General features: G+C 36.7%; 2 protein-coding genes across 2 annotated transcripts; both read right to left on the reverse strand.

Moving 5' to 3' along the window:
- Positions 1-1,418: 1,418 nt before the first annotated feature.
- Positions 1,419-12,712, reverse strand: dlat (dihydrolipoamide S-acetyltransferase (E2 component of pyruvate dehydrogenase complex)). The gene is made up of 14 exons (XM_065286927.1): positions 12,262-12,712; positions 11,521-11,622; positions 11,316-11,440; positions 10,988-11,141; positions 10,745-10,871; positions 10,365-10,540; positions 5,599-5,743; positions 3,684-3,751; positions 3,436-3,552; positions 3,242-3,349; positions 3,036-3,154; positions 2,749-2,911; positions 2,526-2,662; positions 1,419-2,441 (listed from the first exon to the last, which is right to left on the reverse strand). The coding sequence occupies exons 1-14, from the start codon at positions 12,529-12,531 to the stop codon at positions 2,312-2,314; spliced, it is 1,941 nt and encodes a 646-aa protein (XP_065142999.1). The 5' UTR covers positions 12,532-12,712; the 3' UTR covers positions 1,419-2,311.
- Positions 12,713-13,391: 679 nt separating this feature from the next.
- zw10 (zw10 kinetochore protein) lies at positions 13,392-20,508 on the reverse strand. The gene is made up of 16 exons (XM_065286928.2): positions 20,315-20,508; positions 18,731-18,865; positions 18,299-18,400; positions 17,854-17,931; positions 17,581-17,740; positions 16,420-16,572; positions 16,131-16,325; positions 15,586-15,722; positions 15,324-15,506; positions 15,008-15,249; positions 14,842-14,913; positions 14,601-14,764; positions 14,388-14,518; positions 14,152-14,283; positions 13,862-14,064; positions 13,392-13,639 (listed from the first exon to the last, which is right to left on the reverse strand). The coding sequence occupies exons 1-16, from the start codon at positions 20,417-20,419 to the stop codon at positions 13,516-13,518; spliced, it is 2,316 nt and encodes a 771-aa protein (XP_065143000.1). The 5' UTR covers positions 20,420-20,508; the 3' UTR covers positions 13,392-13,515.
- Positions 20,509-22,124: the final 1,616 nt, after the last annotated feature.

Here is a 22,124-nt window from a genome sequence, read left to right on the forward strand (position 1 = left end):
TCCGGACAGCTGTTTTCACGAAACTTGAATGGGAAAGCATTTTGTAGTCTTGGGTTTTAAGAGCATACAGTAAGATTCAGAACAAGAGCATATTATTATGTAATACCCACTGTGAATAAATTGGTCAAAGATAATGTACGGTATATTTAACTGTCTGGGCCTCATTCCAACTACATTTAACTTTTATGAATTACTGCTACATTTAACTTTCATGAATTAAGAGTCCATTCGAAAAATGGTTATCTTTAAATGTTCAAGGCTTAGTTTCTGCCATACGATTGTATTTAAAATGCAAATACGCTTAAATTAGAAGTACTTAAACAAGTTTTGTAACAGATGTTTAGTCATCATGGGTGTAATACGGATTTATAAACAGTTGTAGGCTATGGAGACTGGTTGTTTAAAATTTGCTGACAATACTCCCTGTTTAAAAAGATAAGACATGCCTAGAATTAATAATAATGATAATTGATAATTCTCTCAAAGGTAAAATGAATGGGGAAACTTTTTTTTATCATAACAACTCAAAAATATAAGCCTGAATAATAATAACAGATTCAATGTTTATGTATGTCATTTAATTAAGATGTTAAAGGGATAGTTCACCCAAAAATTAAAATTCTGTCATCATTTACTCACTCCCATGTTGTTACAAAGCTGTATAAATTTCATTGTTCTGATGAACACAAAAGAAGATATTTTAAGAAATGTTTGTTACCAAACCATTTGTGGACCCCATTCACTTTCATAGTAAGCAAAAAGAATACCATGGAAGTAAATGGGGTCCACGAACAGTTTTGTTACAAACATTTCTCAAAATATCCTCCTTTGTGTTCATCAGAACAAAGAAATTTATACAGGTTTGTAACAACATGAGTCAGAAAATTATGACAAAATTTTAATTTTTAGGTGAACTATCCCTTTAAACATAACCACTTCATATAGTAGAAATAATGGTGTGTGACACCGTGAATCAAGTCACTGAGACTTAATTTATGTATAATACTTTTATTATTTTAAAGAAATTGTCATCTACTGAAATGTAAATTGAGTTTTTGATACTAATTATAATATGAGTGATATATTAGGCAAGTCATTACACTTGCTGCATCCTTTTTGATTTTTTTAAAAATATAATGCACAACATATTTTTGAATATTCATTTAATTTATTTCCTCACATGTCAAATTAAATAGTGATATAATATTGGTCATATTTCTTCCCTCATTTAAATAAACATTTATCTCCCTTTCCATACCGCTGAGCAAACCATACATATGTGCAGTTTCCCAGACAGGGCTTAAGACTAGTCCCAGACTAAAATACATGTTTGAGCTGTCTCAACTAAACACTATTTTAAAATATATCAGTGCCACTGTTTTGTTACAAGATGCACAGCAGCAATGTGTTTTTGGTAAGGTATGTTTTTAAAAACAACATAATTGTCCTAATATAAATAAGGCCTGGTCCTGGCTTAATTTAAACTCTGTCCAGGAAACCACCTCATAAAGTTGCACTGTTCTCTATGTGTGATAAACATTTATAATTAGTCTAATGCTTTATTGCATCTGGAAGTTAGATTTAATTATACAGCTCATCCCATAATTTGTGCGCTTTTCCATTAAGAATGACTTAAAATATTGCCACTATTTAAAAAGATGAAAAAAATGTATTTGACATAAACAGGAGCAAAGGCACTTTTGTCCTTTGTCTGTCTGGAGTGAGAGATGTAATAAATAAAATGGCCTATTTGAAACCCGGCACCCTTGAGAAACCATCACCACAGCAACTTTCAAATCTGCATTGATATAATACAGAAAAAATAAACATATGCACTGAAGAATGTGACAAATAAATTCCAATCATATTACTTTTTGGCACACGCATCTCCAGGTTTCATCAGGATTTTTCTTGTATACAGAGGGTACTCGTATTATACACAAATAAATGGCAAAATATTATAGCTTGCAGGTACAGGCCATTAGACTTGGCCATGGATACTGACATTATTTCTTGATCTAATGGCATACACAGACTTGAGGTGCTTGTAACAGTATCCTGAAAGAAAATGAAAAAACAATTGTCCAGCAATAAACTCCTCAACTGACCTAAACAACGACGCACAACTTTGAGTTGAGCAGTTATTTGATGCTTTAGGGTGTAATGTAAAAATACAGTACATGAACAGATGTATGTCAGTCAGGGAGAAAAGAAACCCAGAGAGAATCTTGTTATATTTTTTCAGGGAGAGAGATATCTCCAAATCTTAAATGTCCACTGTTTTTGGGCAAGGTCCATATATAGGCTATGCTCACAGGAGCATGGTGACCGGTTTCTCCAGGAACTTGCGGAACTCAGCGAGCCATTGTGCACCAACAGCACCATCTACCACCCGGTGATCACAGCTCAGAGTCACAGACATCATGTTAGCAATGTCAAACCTATGAGAGACACAAGTCCAGGTAAAAAATACACATCACAGAAAAACTATAAAATGTTAACTTATATCAATTAATTTCGCTCACCCTTTATCGTTGTCCGCAGGAAGCAGTCTCTTTTCTGAGCCACCAACAGCTAGAATGCACGCTTGGGGTGGATTAATAATAGCAGAGAAATTCTTGATTCCATACATTCCCAGATTAGAAATAGTGAAAGTGCCACCCTAAAAAAGCAAGCAAATGTTGAAACCAGACTGCTTGCAAGAAAAATATATTATTTTTAGTTTAAACAGTTTTTTATGATACACACCTGGAATTCATGTGGTAGCAGTTTGCCCTCTCGTGCTTTAGATGCTAACATGGCCACGTCTTTACTTATAGATACTAGGCCCTTAATATGAGCATTAAATACAATAGGAGTGATCAGACCCATAGGCGTACTGACAGCAACACTAACATCCACCACGTGATTTCTGTGAAGACAACAAACATTGAAATTACACAGATGCACTGTGCATTATATACTGTAGTAATATGTGAAAGTAATGCTGCCCTCATATGGCCTGAAGCGGTTTTGCAATGTGGGTGGTCACTTACTGTCTGATGACTGTATCCATCCAAGAGGAGTTAGCCTCTGGTACCTTTAAACAGGCTAGAGCCGAGGCCTTGATAATGAAGTCATTGACCGAGAGTTTGATGTTGTCTGCTTTCACCTCCTGATCGTGAGGAGATTAAGAAAATAAAGAAGAGTTAGGATAGAAATATACACACAATAATGAGTCAAAAAAACTGAGATCACTTACAACATTGAGTTCTTTTCTGAGTTCAAGCACTTGGTCCATGTTGACATCCACAGACAAGTAATAATGGGGAATAGTCTGTTTAGACTGCATCAGCCTCTGGGCAATCACCTACAGAGAGCGAAACGGGGCATTATGGGTAAGATACAGCTAAACAGAAATACATAAACATACATGTAAAGAAGATCGTAACTCACCTTGCGAATGTTGGTGATAGGGATGTCTGTGAATGTTCCTGTAGGTACGGCAGCAACAGCTGGGGCAGCTGCAGGGGTGAAGGTGGGTGGAGCTGGGCTGGGGGCAGCAGCTGGTGCCTGGTATTAAAACAGAAGTGCTTTTTTACAACAAATACAGTGAAGCATTTTTGTGTTTTACTTCCAACATCAATGCTTTGTTTCAAGATAAGATTTTGTGTGTTTGGATCCTCTGGGATTTGATGACTTACAGGACTGGGTTTAGATGGAACGAAACTATCAATATCCTTTCTGGTAACTCTTCCATCTGGTCCACTTCCTATGGAGACATCAGTATTCAAATGTGAATCAGACATAAACAGTAAACACCTCTCTGATCACAGGCACTTTTCCAGAGTCATTAAAAACAGCAGTTGTAAAGCCTCTCCTAAAAAAGAGTAACCTAGACAAAACCATACTTAGCAACTACAGACCTATCTCAAATCTTCCGTTTATAAGCAAGATCGTTGAAAAGGTTGTTTTCAATCAGCTGAACAAATTCTTAAACTCAAATGGCTATCTGGACAACTTTCAATCTGGTTTCCGTCAGCATCACAGCACAGAGACAGTGCTCATAAAGATAATAAATGATATTTGCTTAAACTCTGATTCAGGTAAAATATCAGTGCTGGTGCTACTAGATCTTAGTGCTGCCTTTGACACAGTAGATCACACCATACTCTTACATAGACTGGAAAACTGGGTAGGGCTCTCTGGGATGGTTCTCAAATGGTTTAAAACATACCTACAAGGAAGAGGTTACTATGTGAACATAGGTAACCATAAATCTGAGTGGACATCCATGACATGTGGAGTCCCACAGGGTTCAATTCTTGCACCGCTTCTGTTTAATTTGTATATGCTTCCACTTGGTCAAATAATGAAAAAGAACCAAATTGCTTACCACAGCTATGCAGATGACACCCAGATATACTTAGCCCTGTCACCCAATGACTACAGCCCCATTGACTCTCTATGTAAATGCATTGATGAAATTAACTGTTGGATGCGTCAAAACTTCCTCCAGTTAAACAAAGACAAAACCGAAGTCATTGTATTTGGAAATAAAGATGAAACTCTCAAAGTTAACACATACCTTGACTCTAGGGGTCTAAAGACACAAAATAAAGTCAGAAATCTTGGTGTAATTTTAGAGTCTGACCTTAATTTCAGTAGTCACGTGAAAGCGATAAGCAAATCAGCTTACTACCATCTCAGAAATATTGCCAGAATTAGATGTTTTGTCTCAAGACAGGACTTAGAGAAACTTGTTCATGCTTTCATCACCAGCAGGGTGGATTACTGCAATGGACTCCTTACTGGGATCCCCAAAAAGACCATTAGACAGCTGCAGCTCATACAGAACGCTGCTGCCAGAATTCTGACCAGAACCAAAAAATCTGAGCACATCACTCCAGTCCTCAGGTCCTTACACTGGCTTCCTGTTACATTTAGAATAGACTTTAAAGTATTGTTACTCGTTTATAAATCACTTCATGGCTTAGGACCCAAATACATGACAAATATGCTAACTGAATATAAACCTAACAGATTACTCAGATCATTAGGATCAGGTCAGTTAGAAATACCAAGGGTTCACTCAAAACAAGGTGCGTCAGCATTTAGCTTTTATGCCACCTCTAGCTGGAATCAACTTCCAGAAGAGATCAGATGTGCTTCAACAGTAAACACTTTTAAATCTAGATTAAAAACACATCTGTTTAACTCTGCATTTACTGAATGAGCACTGTGCTGCTTCACACTGACTGCACCTTTAACTCAAGTCACTTTACTCCTGTTTTATTCTTTTTAACATTTTAAACTGTTTTATTAAAATCACATTTATTTTCTTTAATTGTTATTTTAAATTCTCATGTAACTTTGTCTTTATTGTGATCTTATCGTGTAAATCTTATTTTACAATTTCTTTTTCTTTTTTATATATTGTTTTCTCATTTCTGTGTAAAGCACTTTGAATGACCTCTGTGTATGAAATGTGCTATACAAATAAACTTGCCTTGCCTTGCCTTGCCTACAAGAACTTAAATAATAAACTCAGTAAGCCCAGTGTCATTCTTTTTTGGGTCACATCTCAGAAAACATTAACTAAAACCAGTGGTCTCGTACCTGTGACTTGAGCAATGTCAATGCCCTTCTCAGCAGCAAGTTTCTTTGCTAGAGGGCTGGCAAACACTCTGCCTTTTCTAGGAGCGGCAGGTGCAGCGGTAGGCGCTGGGATTGGAGCAGCAGGGGCTGCTGCTGGGGTGGCCACCTGAGGATTGAGTTTTAGAGAAAATCAGAATTCTATATATGACACATATCCTAAAATTACTCTTTATTGATCACATTTATAAGTCTGGATTAATCAAAGCCCTCTGGAGCAAGAGTTTATGTTTCTGTCAGATCAGTCTATTCTTGATAGCCACACCAATAAAACTGATATTGCATGATTAAAATATTGCAAAACATTACAAATATTTCAGTGACCTTTCCCTTGAAGCCATAACACAAAACTGTTCGTATCGCAATGGTACTAACAGACCTTGACCTACATAGCAGTGACCACATTTAGGTTGCGACATATAAAATACATTACATCACATTATGGCAAGTTGCTCATGTTATCATAGTGCTGATGCAACACTTATGTGTAGAGTAAATGCTTGCTGCTAATTGTGCAGATGCATTGAATACATCTCTGCATCTAAAGATGCCATAGAATAAAAAACTGTATTTACCTAGGCATAGATGAATAATAAGAGTTCTGTACATGATAATGAAATATCATGACCCTCTTAACGTGTTTTGTTTCTTCATTCTTATTTAAACCTCCTGCATGCAAGAGACTGCTGGAAAACAGACCAATCTCAACATAACACTGACTGTTATGTAACAGTTGAGATGTACGCCCCAACATGTTTACTAATGTGAGCTACTGGCATGAGCCTCAGAGCAGAGCAATGGAAGTATAGACGGTTTCAGCAGTAACAACATAAACAAGCGTCTTTCTTGGTCAACATGTAACTTCCGGTAAACTCCGCTAAGAATAAATAACAATAAAGTATTTTAGACGTATTATTATTTATATAACAAGCAAAATAAACAACACATAGATTTATTACCTAGTAAACCAAAACATTTGTTATTTTCGATGAGGTATTTGTTCAAGAGTTCAGTTTAGCAACTAGTCAGACCATTTAAGAAACCTGAAACCGGAAGTAAAGCTCGGACCAGACATGTATCGCGTCACCGCACGTGCGTCTAATGAAACTAATGGTCTCTGCGGAACAAAAAAGGGGGCGTTTCCCAATTTTGGGGTGTTTTCAAACTGGGATTAGGCGTTTTAACAATCCAATCAAAAAAGTACAGAAGCCCTGAAAAGCCATACATCATTATTTTTAAGAGAAGGAGGTCTCTGCAGAACAAAAAAGGCGTTTCCCAATTTTGGGGGTCTTCAAACTGAAATAGGTGTTTTTCCACCTCTTTGTCTGATTGGTTCAAATGGAGTGCCTTATATAAATAAAATACAAAGTCCTCTCACGCTCTGTTGCTCGTTTTATATACATATTTTGAAGCGCAACAACATAATACTGCCATGGCATGGTAAAAATAGTCTATGAATGATTCAAGATTACTTCACAGTTTTTGAATAGATTACGCCAAATGATCTTTCTTTTTTTGTGATTTTGACACAATAAATAGTTTGTATCCCTTTCCATATTTTATTTTTCTGACTGAATTACATTATTGATATGTAGTTGCCTTTCCAGTTAGCGATTTAAAATTATGTCAAACGTTTCCTTTAGGCGTATTCGTAAAGAAAAATTTTTCATAAGTCTGTACTTAGGCACTCAGAAAAAGTGACATGCCGTATTATTTTTTTATTTCTTTATTTTCATTTTTTTTGTACATAAATCATTGATCAAGAGAATACATGAAAAAAAAAATGATGTATGGCTTTTCAGGGCTTCTGTACTTTTTTTATTGGATGGTTAAAAACGCCTAATCCCAGTCTGAAAACACCCCAAAGTTGGGAAACGCACCCTTTTTTGTTCCGCAGAGACCTGTACTTGGAGAAACCTCCTTCTCAAAAAAATGCATTTGGGAATCGCCCAATCAATTTGAGTCAATCAGACAAAGAGGTGGACTAAAACCTATTTCTGTTTGAAAACGCCCCAAAATTGGCAAACGTCTCTTTTTGTTCTGCAGAGATCTTCCTCTCGAGCAATCAGAGCAGAGCTCAACATTATTATTCATGACTATTCCAAATACGTCAAACAAATTAGCGTCGCACACCTGAAGTCAATAGATAGGTGCGTAGGATAAGACGACAAAAAGTCTCAAAATGTACAAAGAACAATTCCCGCACACTATCTGCTTGCTGAAAAAATGTATTTAATGAAAGTTGCGTTGCAACGTTTCGATCAACTGATCTTCATCAGGCAACTGCAATTGTTACAAACATCATCAAATATAAATGGACAAATGTCCAATCACAATGTAGAAAAACAAATCACATGATAGGTGCATCATTCAAAATAGTCACATGATTACATCTCAATTCAATAATCTCATGATATCATTTAATATATGTAACCCGATACACAACTCATATGTAAGTCTAATACACAATTCAAAGCATCACATTAAAAAGTGCTTCATCATTTAACCCTAAAGGTGATAAAGTTTGAAGAGTATCGATCCAATAGAGTTCACGTCTCAGTAATAGTAAATCAATATCACCACCTCTAGGTGGCATATTCACCTTTTCAATTCCACAAAAGCGTAGTGAGGAAACATCATGATTAAGTGCATTAAAATGGGTCGCTACCGGGTAATTCATATCCTTTCTTCTGATTGAACTTTTGTGTTCACTAATTCTTAGCTTAAGTTGACGTGTTGTTTTTCCCACATATCCCAAACCACAAGGACAGCGTATCAAATAAATCACGTGTGTAGAGACACAAGTGATTACTGACTTAATGTCAAACTTTTTTCCGGTTCTAGGATGACTAAAAAAAGAAGTTTTGAAGGTGTTGTTACATTGTGCACAATTTCCACAGCGATAATTTCCATTAGGTAAAGGGCTGATTAATCTCTGTGAAGGACTCGGAGTATTCTTCTGAAATTGCGCATGTACAAGACAATCTTTTAAGTTCCTAGCCCTTCTAAATACAATCAATGGGGGATCTTGAAAAATGGCACTTAATTCTGAATCGGAAGACAAAAGGTGCCAATGTTTTTTGAGGATCGATCTAATCAGATGAGATTGAGAAGAATGGGTAATAATGAAAGTGAAAGAATGTTTTTTAGATAATTTGGTCTTCTTTTTTAACAATTCAGAGCGTGTCTTAAGGAGAGTTACATTAAAAGCTTCGTCAATCCATTTAGAGGGATATCCCCGATCTAAGAATTTATTTTTCATAATTAAAGCCTTCTCTATGAAATCAGTGTCAGAATGGCAAATTCTTCTTAGTCTGAAGAATTGACTTTTTGGAAGGCCCTTTTTCAAAGCGATAGGGTGAAAGCTGTTGGCTAAAAGTAATGTGTTGCGATCAGTGTCTTTTGTGTATAGAGTCGTAATCAATTTCCCATCATTTTTCAAGACCCACATATCAAGAAAATGTACTTTTGTGTCATTGATCTCACAAGTGAATTCCAAATCCTCGATAAAGCTGTTCAAGATAGACACAAATTTACTAACATCATTTTGATTGCCCAAAAAAATACAAAACACATCATCAATATATCTGTACCATTTCAAGATCTGAGAAAAATATGGATTTTTTTCAGGATTACACACAAAACAATGTTCAAAATGACCCACAAACAAATTAGCGTAATTGGGGGCAAAAATCGAACCCATAGCTGTACCACTTATCTGAAGATAATAGTCTTTATCAAAGCTAAAATAGTTATATTTCAGAACATATTTAGCCATATCGATCAAAAAATCAGTCGGAGGTGTAACATCACTCCGTGTAGAAAGATAATACTTCAGGGCATCTAGTCCCTTCTCATGTGAGATGTTGGTATATAGACTAGTAATGTCCAAAGTCAGTAACAGAGCATTCTCAGGTAAATCATGTAATACAGAAATCTTGTTGATAAAGTCAGTTGAGTCCCTAATGTAGGCAGGTAAGGCCTGTACATAAGGTTTGATGAAATAGTCCACATACTGAGATAAAGGAGCTAATAGGGAATTAGTCTGTGCCACAATGGGGCGACCTGGAGGGTCTGTTAACCTCTTATGTATCTTAGGTAGAGTGTAAAACACAGGTATCACAGGATGTAAACAATTCAAGAATTGAAACTCAGCTTGAGATATCCAATCTAACGCTTTAGCATTTTCCAAAAACTTTTGAACATCAGTTTGGAACCTCTTAGTAGGGTGATTAGGAAGTTTTTTATAGAATTTCAAGTTTTGTAATTGTGAGAGACATTCTTGCTGGTACTTAGTCAAATCTTGGACTACAATAGCCCCTCCTTTGTCCGCTGGTTTAATGATAATCGACGGGTCATTAATCAATTCAGCAAGGGCTTTTTTCTCAGGAAGAGAAAGATTGTGAGACAGTTTCTTAGACACGGAGCAGGATTTCATAATATCTTATGAAAGGACAAATCGTAGAGTTGTTAATGGACCTGTAAAAACGTTTCTGGATAGTTTTTGAACTTAATAAAGTTATATACCTTCTATGTAAATATCAAAGAACAATTTAACATTATTTCAATGCATTCTTTGGCACCTTTTACGCATTGTCAGTTATAGTAATAACAATGATATTATTGTTGAGCAAGGCTAAAGAAGAAAATTGTCATCGGTGACTGCAAGCCCAAATAAACAAAGGGAAAATAAGCAGCAGAAGTGTTATTAAAATAACAGAGCTCTTTACCGGTGTGGGGGCAGGAGGTGGACTTGTAGCCACACCTGTTTCCACGTAGTCCGCAAAGGCGCCAATATCGGATTCCTTTTCCACAATGATGCAGAGGGGAGTGCCGAGAGGAACATCTCTAGTGCCCTCTGAAATCATGATCTTAGCCAGATATCCCTCTTCCTGCACCTCAAAACCTGAAAAGAAAATTCAACACCTCAAACTTTTCCATAAATGTAGTTTATAGATATATATCAGGTATCTTTTTAAATCCACTATGGAGATGAAAAGGTGTATGCACAACCCCAAAAACAGACTATTAAAATAGTTGCTTTACATTTATCAAAATAATGTAAGAAATTATTTAGTTTAGAATATTTAAGCCGAAATAATGGACGTACCAATTGTTGCCTTATCGGTCTCAATTTCGGCTAGCAGGTCTCCCTCACTCAGCTTCTCACCCACCTTTTTCTCCCAGCGCTGCACTGTTCCCATAGTCATTGTAGGGGAAAGAGCTGGGAGAAGTACCTAATATGCAGGAAAGACTTTTATTTGTTTTTTAGTAATTGCATACAGTTTTGACTGTTGAATTTTTTATTCAATTTGTACATTTACAACTTTCATCTGTGCCTAACATCTAATACCTTCATGTGGGCTGGGTAAGAGCTGCCAGGAACTTGTGAAGGTGCTGGGGAAGCAGCAGGTGCTGCTGGAGGGGGCGGCGCAGCTGCTGCTGCAGAGGCGGAGCCAGCGAGTTTATCCAATGTTAGGTCCTTAAAGGCAGCGATGAGGTCAGGCCTAAATGTCAAAGGATGAACAGGTGACACACATTAAGTGGAGAATTTATGTAAACACAACACCACACAAAAAAAAGAAAGAAAGAAACAAGCATAGCATAATATTAATTTGTATACTATCAATTGTGATTTTCCTGTCATGATGTTCTGATCATTCCAGTTGAAAATTGCTTACGTGTCCACGGTAATACAGATGATTGATCCAATGGGTATATCTCTTGTACCCTCAGGAACCAAGATTTTGGCGAGGTAGCACTCATCCTGTATTTCAAATCCAACTGTAGCCTTGTCTGTTTCAACCTGACCAAATTAAAATGGCACAGTCTGTACATTGTCGTTGGTTTATAGTTAAAACCTTTAAAAAAAATAGCAGATTGTACCTCAGCAATCAGATCTCCCTCATTGATTTTATCACCTTCCTTCTTCTCCCATCGTGCAATGGTGCCCAGCTGCATTGTGGGGGACAAAGCAGGTAGCTCCACCTGTAATATTATTAATAATATTAATATGGTTAAACTAACAGAAACAATTACTCATCTGAGCAGAAGATACATTTACATTGCGAACCACAGAATTGAGCATCGAAGAGTGAAACATATGATCTGCTCTAAGTAGCAAATAACCAATGTATAACCATTATGCTGTATATGAAGAACATACACTGGCGGATCATTTTGTGCATTTACAGCAATAAGAGAAACTGTAATGTCTTTAGAGACACTATGTTTCAGAAAGATATCAAGCAAACGTTTGTATGGATCTCTACCAGCCCGAATAGCTCGTGCAGAATTGCTTAAATACCCTGGAGAAGGTGACACCAACACATAAAGCAATGATGCAACAGACCACTGCTAACAGAAACTCACTAAAAATAAAAACAGGAAAACTACACAGCTTTAATTTTAACATATATCTTATATTACATGCACATAATCTTTTCGTTTAATACCCACTTTTTACAAGAGAGCTCAAATGTTTTCATTTATTGTGTTTTAAAAACTAAAGGAAGAGCATTTCAATGAAGGGAGGAGAATCGGACAACCATGCATGAGCCACCATAAAGGAACACAATTTAAAAATGTATGTATCAACACAGAAGACTTACAGTTAGCCTAGCTTACCTTCTGATGAGGCGGTAGGCTGTACACTCGCGTGCTTTGACTGAACCCGGCCGTTTGCCTGTGCAACACCCATGATGTGTTACTAAGGATGCTGTTGTACACACGTCGACCGTGACACAGGCTCCGGATCCGAGCAGGGCCGTTGGAGTGGTATCGTTTGAGATGGTGGCAGGATACCGGTCCGGATCGAGGACTAGAAGCGGGGCCCGAGAGGACACTGGGCCGGGTTAGCCTGACAGACGGCCTCACTCGCAACGCTAAACGTAACATTTTTAAAAGTGAACAACCCTGATAAACTAAACTGGATATAAATACAGCTACTCTGGTATCAGGATATCTGACACCTGTGGAAGCAGCGGTCTGTCCCCCCCAAAACCTTACAAACAAGCTCACTTTCCAATGACCTCCCCGCTTCAAAACATACCACTTTACGACAGACACTCTCCTTCGCTTCGTCCGCCGGGTGACGCAGCGGGGTTGCCAGGTTTACAAAATCCCCTTTATTGATTATCATAGGTGATTGGGATTTTTTGATTGGGTTAGCATCCAACAAAACCACTTTCTGTAAAACAAAATTAATTATATACACCACAATATGTTTGAGACTGGCTCTGGTGTTTGTGAGATCGTGGAAATTATAGAAATGGTTGAATGTTCATATCCTTTATAAAGGATGCTTTGTTTTACATATACATTTGCGCTTTCATTTTTATTTTATAATATACTTACGTTTGTATATAAACTACTCTTCTAGAGCAGATTTACGACAGTGTATATATTTTTCTATGAAAAATCAAATTATGAATATGTGGCAACCTGCGAACTGTCAAAGCCAGTGTCATAAACTGTCGTAAAAATGCCGTAAAGCAGAAATTCAGAGTTTCTGTACAGAACAGTCGCACATTTGTGATTTTTGTGGCTCTTGTATAGCGACTCAATTTATGTTACAAATGTACATTAAATTCAGATGTATATAAACAATAATTAAAATATTAAATTTTAATATTAAATAATTTGTAAATATTTTTGACATTTTTCATCATTGACACCTGAATGCCATAGTTGCAGGTAATTTTTATGTATCATACAGACAACAAGCAATATACTGTACTGATAACAAAACAACAGCATGTGCTTAGAACAGCATTTATTGTAATGCATTTTCAACAAAATAGAAAAATATAGAATACAGTAAATGCAAGAAGCCTCATATAATGTTTTGTTATGTTGGAAGTGCATCGGTCTGTTTTGTGTCTATTTGACGATTTTAGTGAGGGCCGCTGCACGCCTCTCTGTGTTCTTGAACAAGGCACGAATAAGACTTTTCATCTCATTGCAGGAAAATTCCACTGCCAGAGGTCCTTTTCCTTCAGCCCACCTAAAAATACACAAAATAAATAAAAAAATACATTACAAAGTGTTCCCAACCATAATTTACTTGGGTAACCCTTGAGATTCAGATTAAGTAGTTGATATAAACTTTTTATATTTATTTAATCATTTATATTTTATACAGTAATTTTATTTGGCATTCGCTAAAGTAAAACAGAAATCAAATTTAACCTTTGAAAAAAATAGTTTGGATACGTAAACAAATCACCTGTCCACTATCTCCTGTAGACTAGCACTCAGCACAATCGAAAGCTCTTTTAAGGACATCCATTTCTTTACATAGACTGGAACCTCTTCTTGATATTTTTTGTTCTTGTTTTCATCTGGCAATGGGATGAAGACCAGTGGGCCTTCCTCAATGATGGTTTGACAAAGTGTTCGCAGACGGTCACCATCCTCATTGGAGATGTCCTGGAATAAGTGCTCTGGTTATTTTATGCTGTTAACATCGCAAGTGCTGTCAAAATGAAAACAATGAGCATTATGATACTGCCTTACCTCCAACATCATAATCTTATTAATCAGCTCGCATATGGCAGTATTGAGTAGTGTCCCCATTGCTTTACAGTAAATATTAACAGGCAAAACATCTTGCCAAACTTTTCCCAACCTCCTCAGCTGATGAATTACCTACAATACAGAACAAATTCACCTTTGAATAAAATGAAAGCATTAATGACAAGTATATTTCTGCACTCAAAGCAAAAACAACTTTTTCTTGGGTTTGATCATACTTGTCTGATAGCCTTGCTGGCTACGGAGAAATTGTCTTCATCATCCAAGCTTGAAAAGTTTCGTGCCGTGGACAGTCTCTCCAACATCTCTGCTTTTTGAACATTCATTTGTGCCACAAAGCATCGAGCACCTTATAAAAAAACCGAAACAAACAAGTTAAGGCATATTAATCGTAACCTGGTTTCAATCATAAATCACCCTTTCACCCTTACCCAGTCTTCTAAATCCTGGGACCAAGTCAACAAAATATGCCACTCCATTTTTCAAGGGAAGATGAGGTTTGAACTGGTGACCCAAAGTTAAAAGGTGGTGAGCGATGAACATGCAGTTATTGTGCTGGATGGCAGCCAAGTGAGGCAACTTCAGAAAGTTCTCCCTGATTAAAAAATGCACCAATACATTTTAACAACAGTACATAAGGCATACTGCTATGAAGAAAGAAAGACAACTTACTTGTGATATGTAGGCACGACATCATAAAACAGGTGAAAAATGTTTCGGACAGTGTAGAAAAGTTGAACTGCACTGAAAGAGGCATACCACAAATGTATGTATTATGTCATTCAGAAGCATATTCATAAAATAATAAAATTCAAAGTGTGCAATCCCTGCTACATACCACTGGGGGGAGCTGCCCACTGCCTCAGACAGAGTTCGTATGGCCAAGTCCATTAGCTGCTGCACTGACTCGCTAATGCGACACACAGGCAGGCACAGTGTCTGCTGACCCAACTGCTTCTCATTCTCCAGGTTTTGCTGATCATGATAACCACCTTTCTTAACCAGCTCCTTCTTCTTTTCCTTCTCCCCTCCAGGAGGATTTGGTAGTTTAGGGATGGAAAGTTTATAGTCTGGAGTGATCTGAGGGTAAGAAGTCGATCGTGTGAAAACTAATGTATGATTTTTGATATTTAGTAGTACATGAGCTATCTTACTTTCACTGTGTTGTGCATCTCTGATGTCATCAGTTTTCGTGCAGCTACAATGACATCCTGGCATTTTTTGCTTGCGAAATGACAGTTGACGTTCCTGGCATATTTCAAGAGGTCTGTTGAGTCGCCTGTGAGGTACCCCATTTTTTTCAGACTGCTCTCAAAATCCTCAGTCTGTTTAATAACCTGAAAACAGAATTACATATTGTATTACAAAGACCACAGTTTTCCGAGAAGACAGTCCATAGGCCTTGATGACTCTTACCTCACTATACTCGGCTAGCTGACTACTGTTAGTCGGTATGGAATGAACCAAGCATTCACGAATTATGCAGTCGGACATCTCCTCCCAAATCAGTTCCCCTAATATCTCAGACACTTTCTTTTCACCTACAAAGACATCTAAATAAAAACACAAACAGCAATAAAAAAAGTCATACAAAAAATTAAAGGTCACGTTCTTTCTGATCCCATTTTTTAAACTTGTGTGTAATTTTGCTGTTAGAGCATAAATAATACCTGCAAAATGATAAAGCTCAAAGTTTACTGCCAGGCGATATATTTTCTTTAACAGAATTCCCCTTTCAAAGCCTACAGCAAAAGGCCGGTTTGGACTACAGCCCTCTCCTTCCTGATTAAATGACGTCAATAAAAAATCTTTTAACTAAGCTCTTCCCACAGGAATATGTCAGTCGCCAGCTTTGGCTCAAACGGCTCTGGCTAAGCTAAGCTGCTGTCATCAGCCACGGCTAAAATATTTTTTTGTTAAAGTTAATTTAATATAGCAATTAAATGAGATTTTGGCCGTACCAAAAAGTTGTTTATGTAGTGTCTTTAGCACAGTGAGCACTTTGGTGTAAACCTGGCTGGGATTTGGATGTTCTGCTTTGGTTTCTTCACACTGCAGACTCAAAATTGTGCCCTGCTCAGGCTGACTGCTCACTTCCACAACCAACGCCGGGTATAAGATTAGAGGCTTCAGCATGTATTTAAACAACACCTGCCCTATAGGATGAACAAAGTCAAACAGTCTTAAAAATACAGTTCAATATGAAGAATATTTGGTACATAAGGAGTGGAAGTTTAACGGTATTCATACCAAACAGTTTGATCTTTTTATGGAGCTCTCCTTGAACTGAGAGGGCCTGGAGAATACTGGTAAGAAGAGGATGAGGAAGAGAATCATCTGCCATAGATGCTCCTGTGTTCAAATGAAGCGCTGTCGTCAGGAAGGACTTCATGCTAGTGAGCTCTGTGGAAAAAAAAATTGTTAAAAGATCAGAAAAAGGCACAAAGTACTGCTACAGTACAGCTGGGTGATTCCTGCGAAATTAGACTTATGAGGTGTTTTGATAAAAAAGTAAATGCAAAGTAAGAGTATCGAAATAAGATGCATACAGTTATAAACATCTCTTCATGTACTATTTTGCACATGATTTCAAATGACATCATACAAACCAATTTTGTTGTTTTTTTCCACATTAAAGGAGAACATTTTCATTACCGCAACGTGTCCATGACTGGATTTGGGTTCTTTGACATGGAAATATTTATAATTAAAAAATCTAAAAAATAAAAAGCTTCAGTGCATGTTATACTATAAACATTAACAGTAAAGAAACATGTGCTATTTGGTGATCATTGGTAAATGTAGAGATAATAATAAGGAATATAAATGTGTCCAAGACCAATTTTCTCATCCTCCACAACAAATTTCAATCATTGTTCGAACCCTGAAGGAACTAACATTTAAAAAAAAAATAGTTGGAAGGGAAATAATTGACTGTGACACTCAAGATGGCTACCAGGTAAGCAGTTCTTTTTTTAACTCCAGATAAAAGTTAAGATTTTGTTTGTCATAGTACCTAGACAACTTTTTAGTTCTCATTACCGAAACATGAGTTTGTAAATGCATATATTTTATGTAATATCATGTTGCGGTAATGATCATTTTTTATAATGATAATCTAAAAAAATTTAAATAATTCTATTGAAAATAGTTTTTTAAATCCTCAGACCTTAATCATATATGTGCAAAAAAAATTGGCTTAAAGGTTTTTTTAAATTCTTATGCTGGACACCTTTAAATCTGGAATTCATGAGAATCACCCAGCTGTTTGACATTTAACATATTGGAAGGTAAACAAACACATCTCCATACATAAAATTTCAATGCCACCTGAAAGGCAACGTCTACACAAAGTATAAGATTAAAAAGACACAAAGTATAAGATTAAAATAAAGAAAAGTAGGCAGTAACCTTTGGTAGAAGGAAGTTTCCATACTGCCAGTTTCTGCCACTCCTCTCCAAGATGATAGATGAGGTTCTCTCTCTGTATGGTGATCTCTGAGCTGAGGGCTCGAAGTAAAGGCAGCTCTGTATCCTTCCAGGCTTTTAGGGCATCAACGTTAGCCCGTGCCTTTATAATGGAATTAGGAAAATGTAATTGGACATGAAAAAGCATAGACCAATAAACACACATAAAGTAGGTCTATTTTTAGTACTGATAAGCTATTATTGAATATGACTTACTACTCCATGCTGCTTGGCTGCTGCCACATAGTTCTTTTCTTGTAAGGCCCTGTGATATTCCTCCATTGCGGTGTCAAACTTTAAAAACATTTGGAAAATGAGGAGGAGCAAAACAATGTGGAGCATATCTGATGCACCGAACTTAAATTATTAGTTTACTACTCCCTTCACCAAATGTGTGTCAAGCAAAAAAAATTATTGGATACAACTGCCAATTTTCCTTGAGAGATCCCTTCTAAATGAGAAGGGCATATGGATGTGAATTTTTATTTATTAGAATTTGCATTATTTGGTGATCCATTGCATTAAGCAAAGATGCAAATTACTGTAAGCTTTCTTTACAATAACACTCTTATGCCTAAAAACATAACTCTAGCCTGTTGGCTACAAAATCCATTTCTCCAGATCATTAAGTTTAGAAGAACAAAAAATAATTTAGCATTACCTCTTGGAGATGCTGAAGCATGCCTATAACACCAGTGTTTCTCTCCAGCTGCTGTTTCAGCTTGGCATACTCGGTTACTGCATCATGGAGGTTCTGCTTAACCTGTATGTACAAACACAGGATCTTTAAAAAGCAACATTTTAAGCAGAATCTGGGTTTTACTTTAACAATAAAAACTACTATTGAATAAAAACAAGATTTTTTTAGAATAGTCATTTAAAGGGATTATTATTTACTCAACCTCATGTCGTTTGAACCCCCAAAGTCTTTTACTGTTCTTCAAACAAAATTTTACTATGGAAGTAGATGGTGACCACTACAAAAATGCATTTGGGTTTTGAAGAACAATAAAAGACACACGAGAGAGTAAATAATGTCCAAATTTTCATTTTTAGGTGAACTATCCCTTTAAGCATAGCAAAATATGCTTACCTCATTTTCAATACAGCTTTTTAACAGATCAATGTCTTTGGAAACTGATTCAACCTGGTCCACCAGCTCCTCCGCTGCCTCCATACTGGGTATAAACTCAGTATATTTTTTATTAATCATATCAGTAACCTCTCCCTATAGATAGAGAAGAAGATTGAGTATGAAGTAGATGAATCCCTGCTTTCACAGACAAGGCTTAAGCCTAGTCCTAGACTAAGACACATGTTTGAGATATCTCAAAAGAAAACAACTTGCACTGACAGATCTCTTAAAATATGCAAGTGCCATAGATTTGTCTCAAGATACACACCAGTAATGTCTTTTTCTAAAGAATGTTTAAAAAGATGCTTAAACTAGGTTGGTAACTCCGCTGTCACGGCTGACTTTTTGGTTCCGCTCAACGAAACTCAAGATTTCCTCAGGCGCCGCACGGTGTTGTGGAAAATACTGCTTCTGTTGGTTTGTTGATGGCGAAATTTCTGAGTTTTTATAGTTAACACCACCGGAAGAACCATAGGTACCTTCTCGTTTTCAGTCCCCACCTTTCATGTTTATCTACTGGATGTGCGAGCTCGCCAAAGACAGTTGTTTGTAAAATCGTCGTTGTTTTTGCTGAAGTTGAGTAAAGACATTCTTGAAATTGTAATAGACATTTAGTTTAATTGCTAAACTACAAGTGAACGAAATTTTAATAAATTTGAACGACGACCATGAGAGTTTTACCACCCCCAAAATCTGCTTGAATGGACAAAGAATGTGAAGCAGCCGTATAGCCATGTAGTAGATGTCTGTATAACTTTATATTAGAGTGTGTGCGAAATGTAATGTTGTTATGGGACAAAACAAAGTGATGATTTTCGAGTTTCAAATGGCCAGTATTTAACTAAAGCCTAGTCCTAATACTTGTCTGTGAAACCAGGCCTAAATGTCCAAGAATGCAAGTTTAATAACAGTAATAATAATAATCTGTACCAACAATCGAGTAAAATTAGGTTAATAACAGGTTTAATCTGTTTGTCTGAGTGCTGAGCGTAGACTGGCACTGACATAAGCGTGACACGTCAGCCTGCTAATGTCTGATGATCACTTCTGCAGCAAGAAATAAACACAGTGCTATTATACAAATTACACATTTTAAAACGTGTAATTGCTAATCACACTGATTTATAATATCATAAAAATAAGCGTAAGACGTCGCAAAAGCATATTTAAACCTCTTTAGTTAAGGGTCAGTTTCAGCTAACGTTAGTATGATGTTTGTTAGCAAACAGGGGTGAATTATAATAACTTCCATTAATCTAACAACAATATTAACATCATTTTAGATAGTTCAGGTTGAAATGTAAGCTTATGCTTGTTTTGAGGTGCTTGCTAGCATGCTATCAAAGATGCAAAATGAAAACAGAATAATACAGAAGTTTAATATCTAACATTAGCTTAGTAGATCTAACTTAGATCGTACCATTCAAAGAGTGACACATTTAGCCCGTGCACTGTTGTAACGTTAGTTATCTTAGATTAGTAATTGTATGGTTTGAAAGACTGTTAGCTAAGTTAACTTCACACTGAGGCTATTTAACGTACCTTAGTTTCTTCCACTTTTCGCGACAGTTTGGAGATTTTGCAGGCGAGGTCATCCTTCTCCAGTTTACCTGAGCTGGCGAGCACTTCGGTCACAAACGATGACATTGTGAATAAATGTTTTTACCGACACACGAATAAACGCATAACAGTTAACCACTACTGCCCGCCATTCCGTGCGCAAAGCATGCTGGGAGTCTGAGTCATGCAGCGCTGCAGCGAAGAGTACATATTGTTAACTTAGAAATATATTCAGTCATAGTAAGACGCTGTTTAAACCATACATTTAGGTTAAGTAAAATTAGGTCAATTTATTATCTAGAGGTGAGTCTAAACGTTCGAGACTGTACTAAAGATCGGACAGATTTAAAATTAGATTAGGCTTAACTTTATTGTCATTATGCAAAGTAGCCTACAAGGTCAATGAAATGCAATTAACATCTAATCAGAAGTTCATCAGTATTTATATTTATGTACTTTTTTATTATCAAGTATGGTAGCCCATACTCGAAATGTAACCCCTCCAACACTGTGAAAAATGTCTTGTTGCACTTAAATGTTTAAGTTTAATCAACTTCCATTAACAATTCATTGCAACTGTCATTGCTATTACTGATACAAATAAAGTTAAATTAGTTTTTTAAGTTACTTAAACTTTAATTTTTATCAACTCCTCACTAGTCAAGAAAGAAATTAATTATAATTTTAAACCAATTGAACTTAAAAATTAAAGTGCAACAATTCATTTTAACAGTGTAGTGAATAGTGAATACACATCCAAAGCAGTGGGCATGTATCACTGCAGTGCCCAGTGGGTGCCCAGGGAGCAATTGGAGGAAACATCCCACAACCTACCGGCTGTGAGACTCAAACTGGTGACCTTCATGTTACAAGCCCAATTCTTTAACCATAGACCATTGGTTCTCAAACTGGGGGCTGCGAGATGGTGCCAGGGGGGCCCCAGTCTTATGACATTTTAAAAAAGACATTTATTTGTCATGAATTATGTGTAATTAAACCTAAAAAAATATGGCTACTAACCAACAGTATACTTTTAATAATTTAATATGTTTTGTTTCATTAAAATGGTACATTTTAGAACAAATTTGTTATAATTTTTCTTTGGGGGGCCGCAAAGGAATGCACCAAACACAATGGGGTCCTACGCTGAAAAAGTTTGAGAACCACTGCATTAGACCACAACCACCACCAAAATAGAAATGAAGAAGGTGCCAAAGGATTTCATTAGATACAACTGTATTAACACCCTCTTGCATTTAAAGTGTCTTCACACATGGATCCACGCCCCCCCCCCCCCCCTCAGCATTTAAAATGGGTGAAGAATTGTTTGTTGAGAAATCTAGAAGGTAATCCCACAGTCTTTTTCCCCAGAATTTTCTTTAAATGGATATTTGCACTTCAAATATGTTGTCAAATGCATTTGTAGTTCACATGAAAACACCCTTTCCCACAAAGATGCACAACTCAAAGCAATGACTCCAAATAATTTCATCTTCAGTGAATGATGTCCTGACACACCTAAAAAATAGAGTAGATGTTAGCAGAAAAGACTGAAACTCTAAATATTTCAGTACTGTGTACTTGGATGAAGATGAAAGAAAGAGAGATCTAACATACCTGAGGCTTGCTACTGTGCCATCAAGGATGACAATAATCTCAAATTGACCCATCTTCAAAGACTCTGCTCTTATTTCCCATAAGAGGCTGTTTTCATTAATTATGTAAGTAAAATAGTCTGGCTCTACCAGCAGCAGTCTGTCTCCAGCACTGTGTCTTAGGTTAATCTCACTGA

Source organism: Paramisgurnus dabryanus, chromosome 18 (assembly GCF_030506205.2).
Source record: "Paramisgurnus dabryanus chromosome 18, PD_genome_1.1, whole genome shotgun sequence".
Lineage (NCBI taxonomy): Eukaryota > Metazoa > Chordata > Actinopteri > Cypriniformes > Cobitidae > Paramisgurnus > Paramisgurnus dabryanus.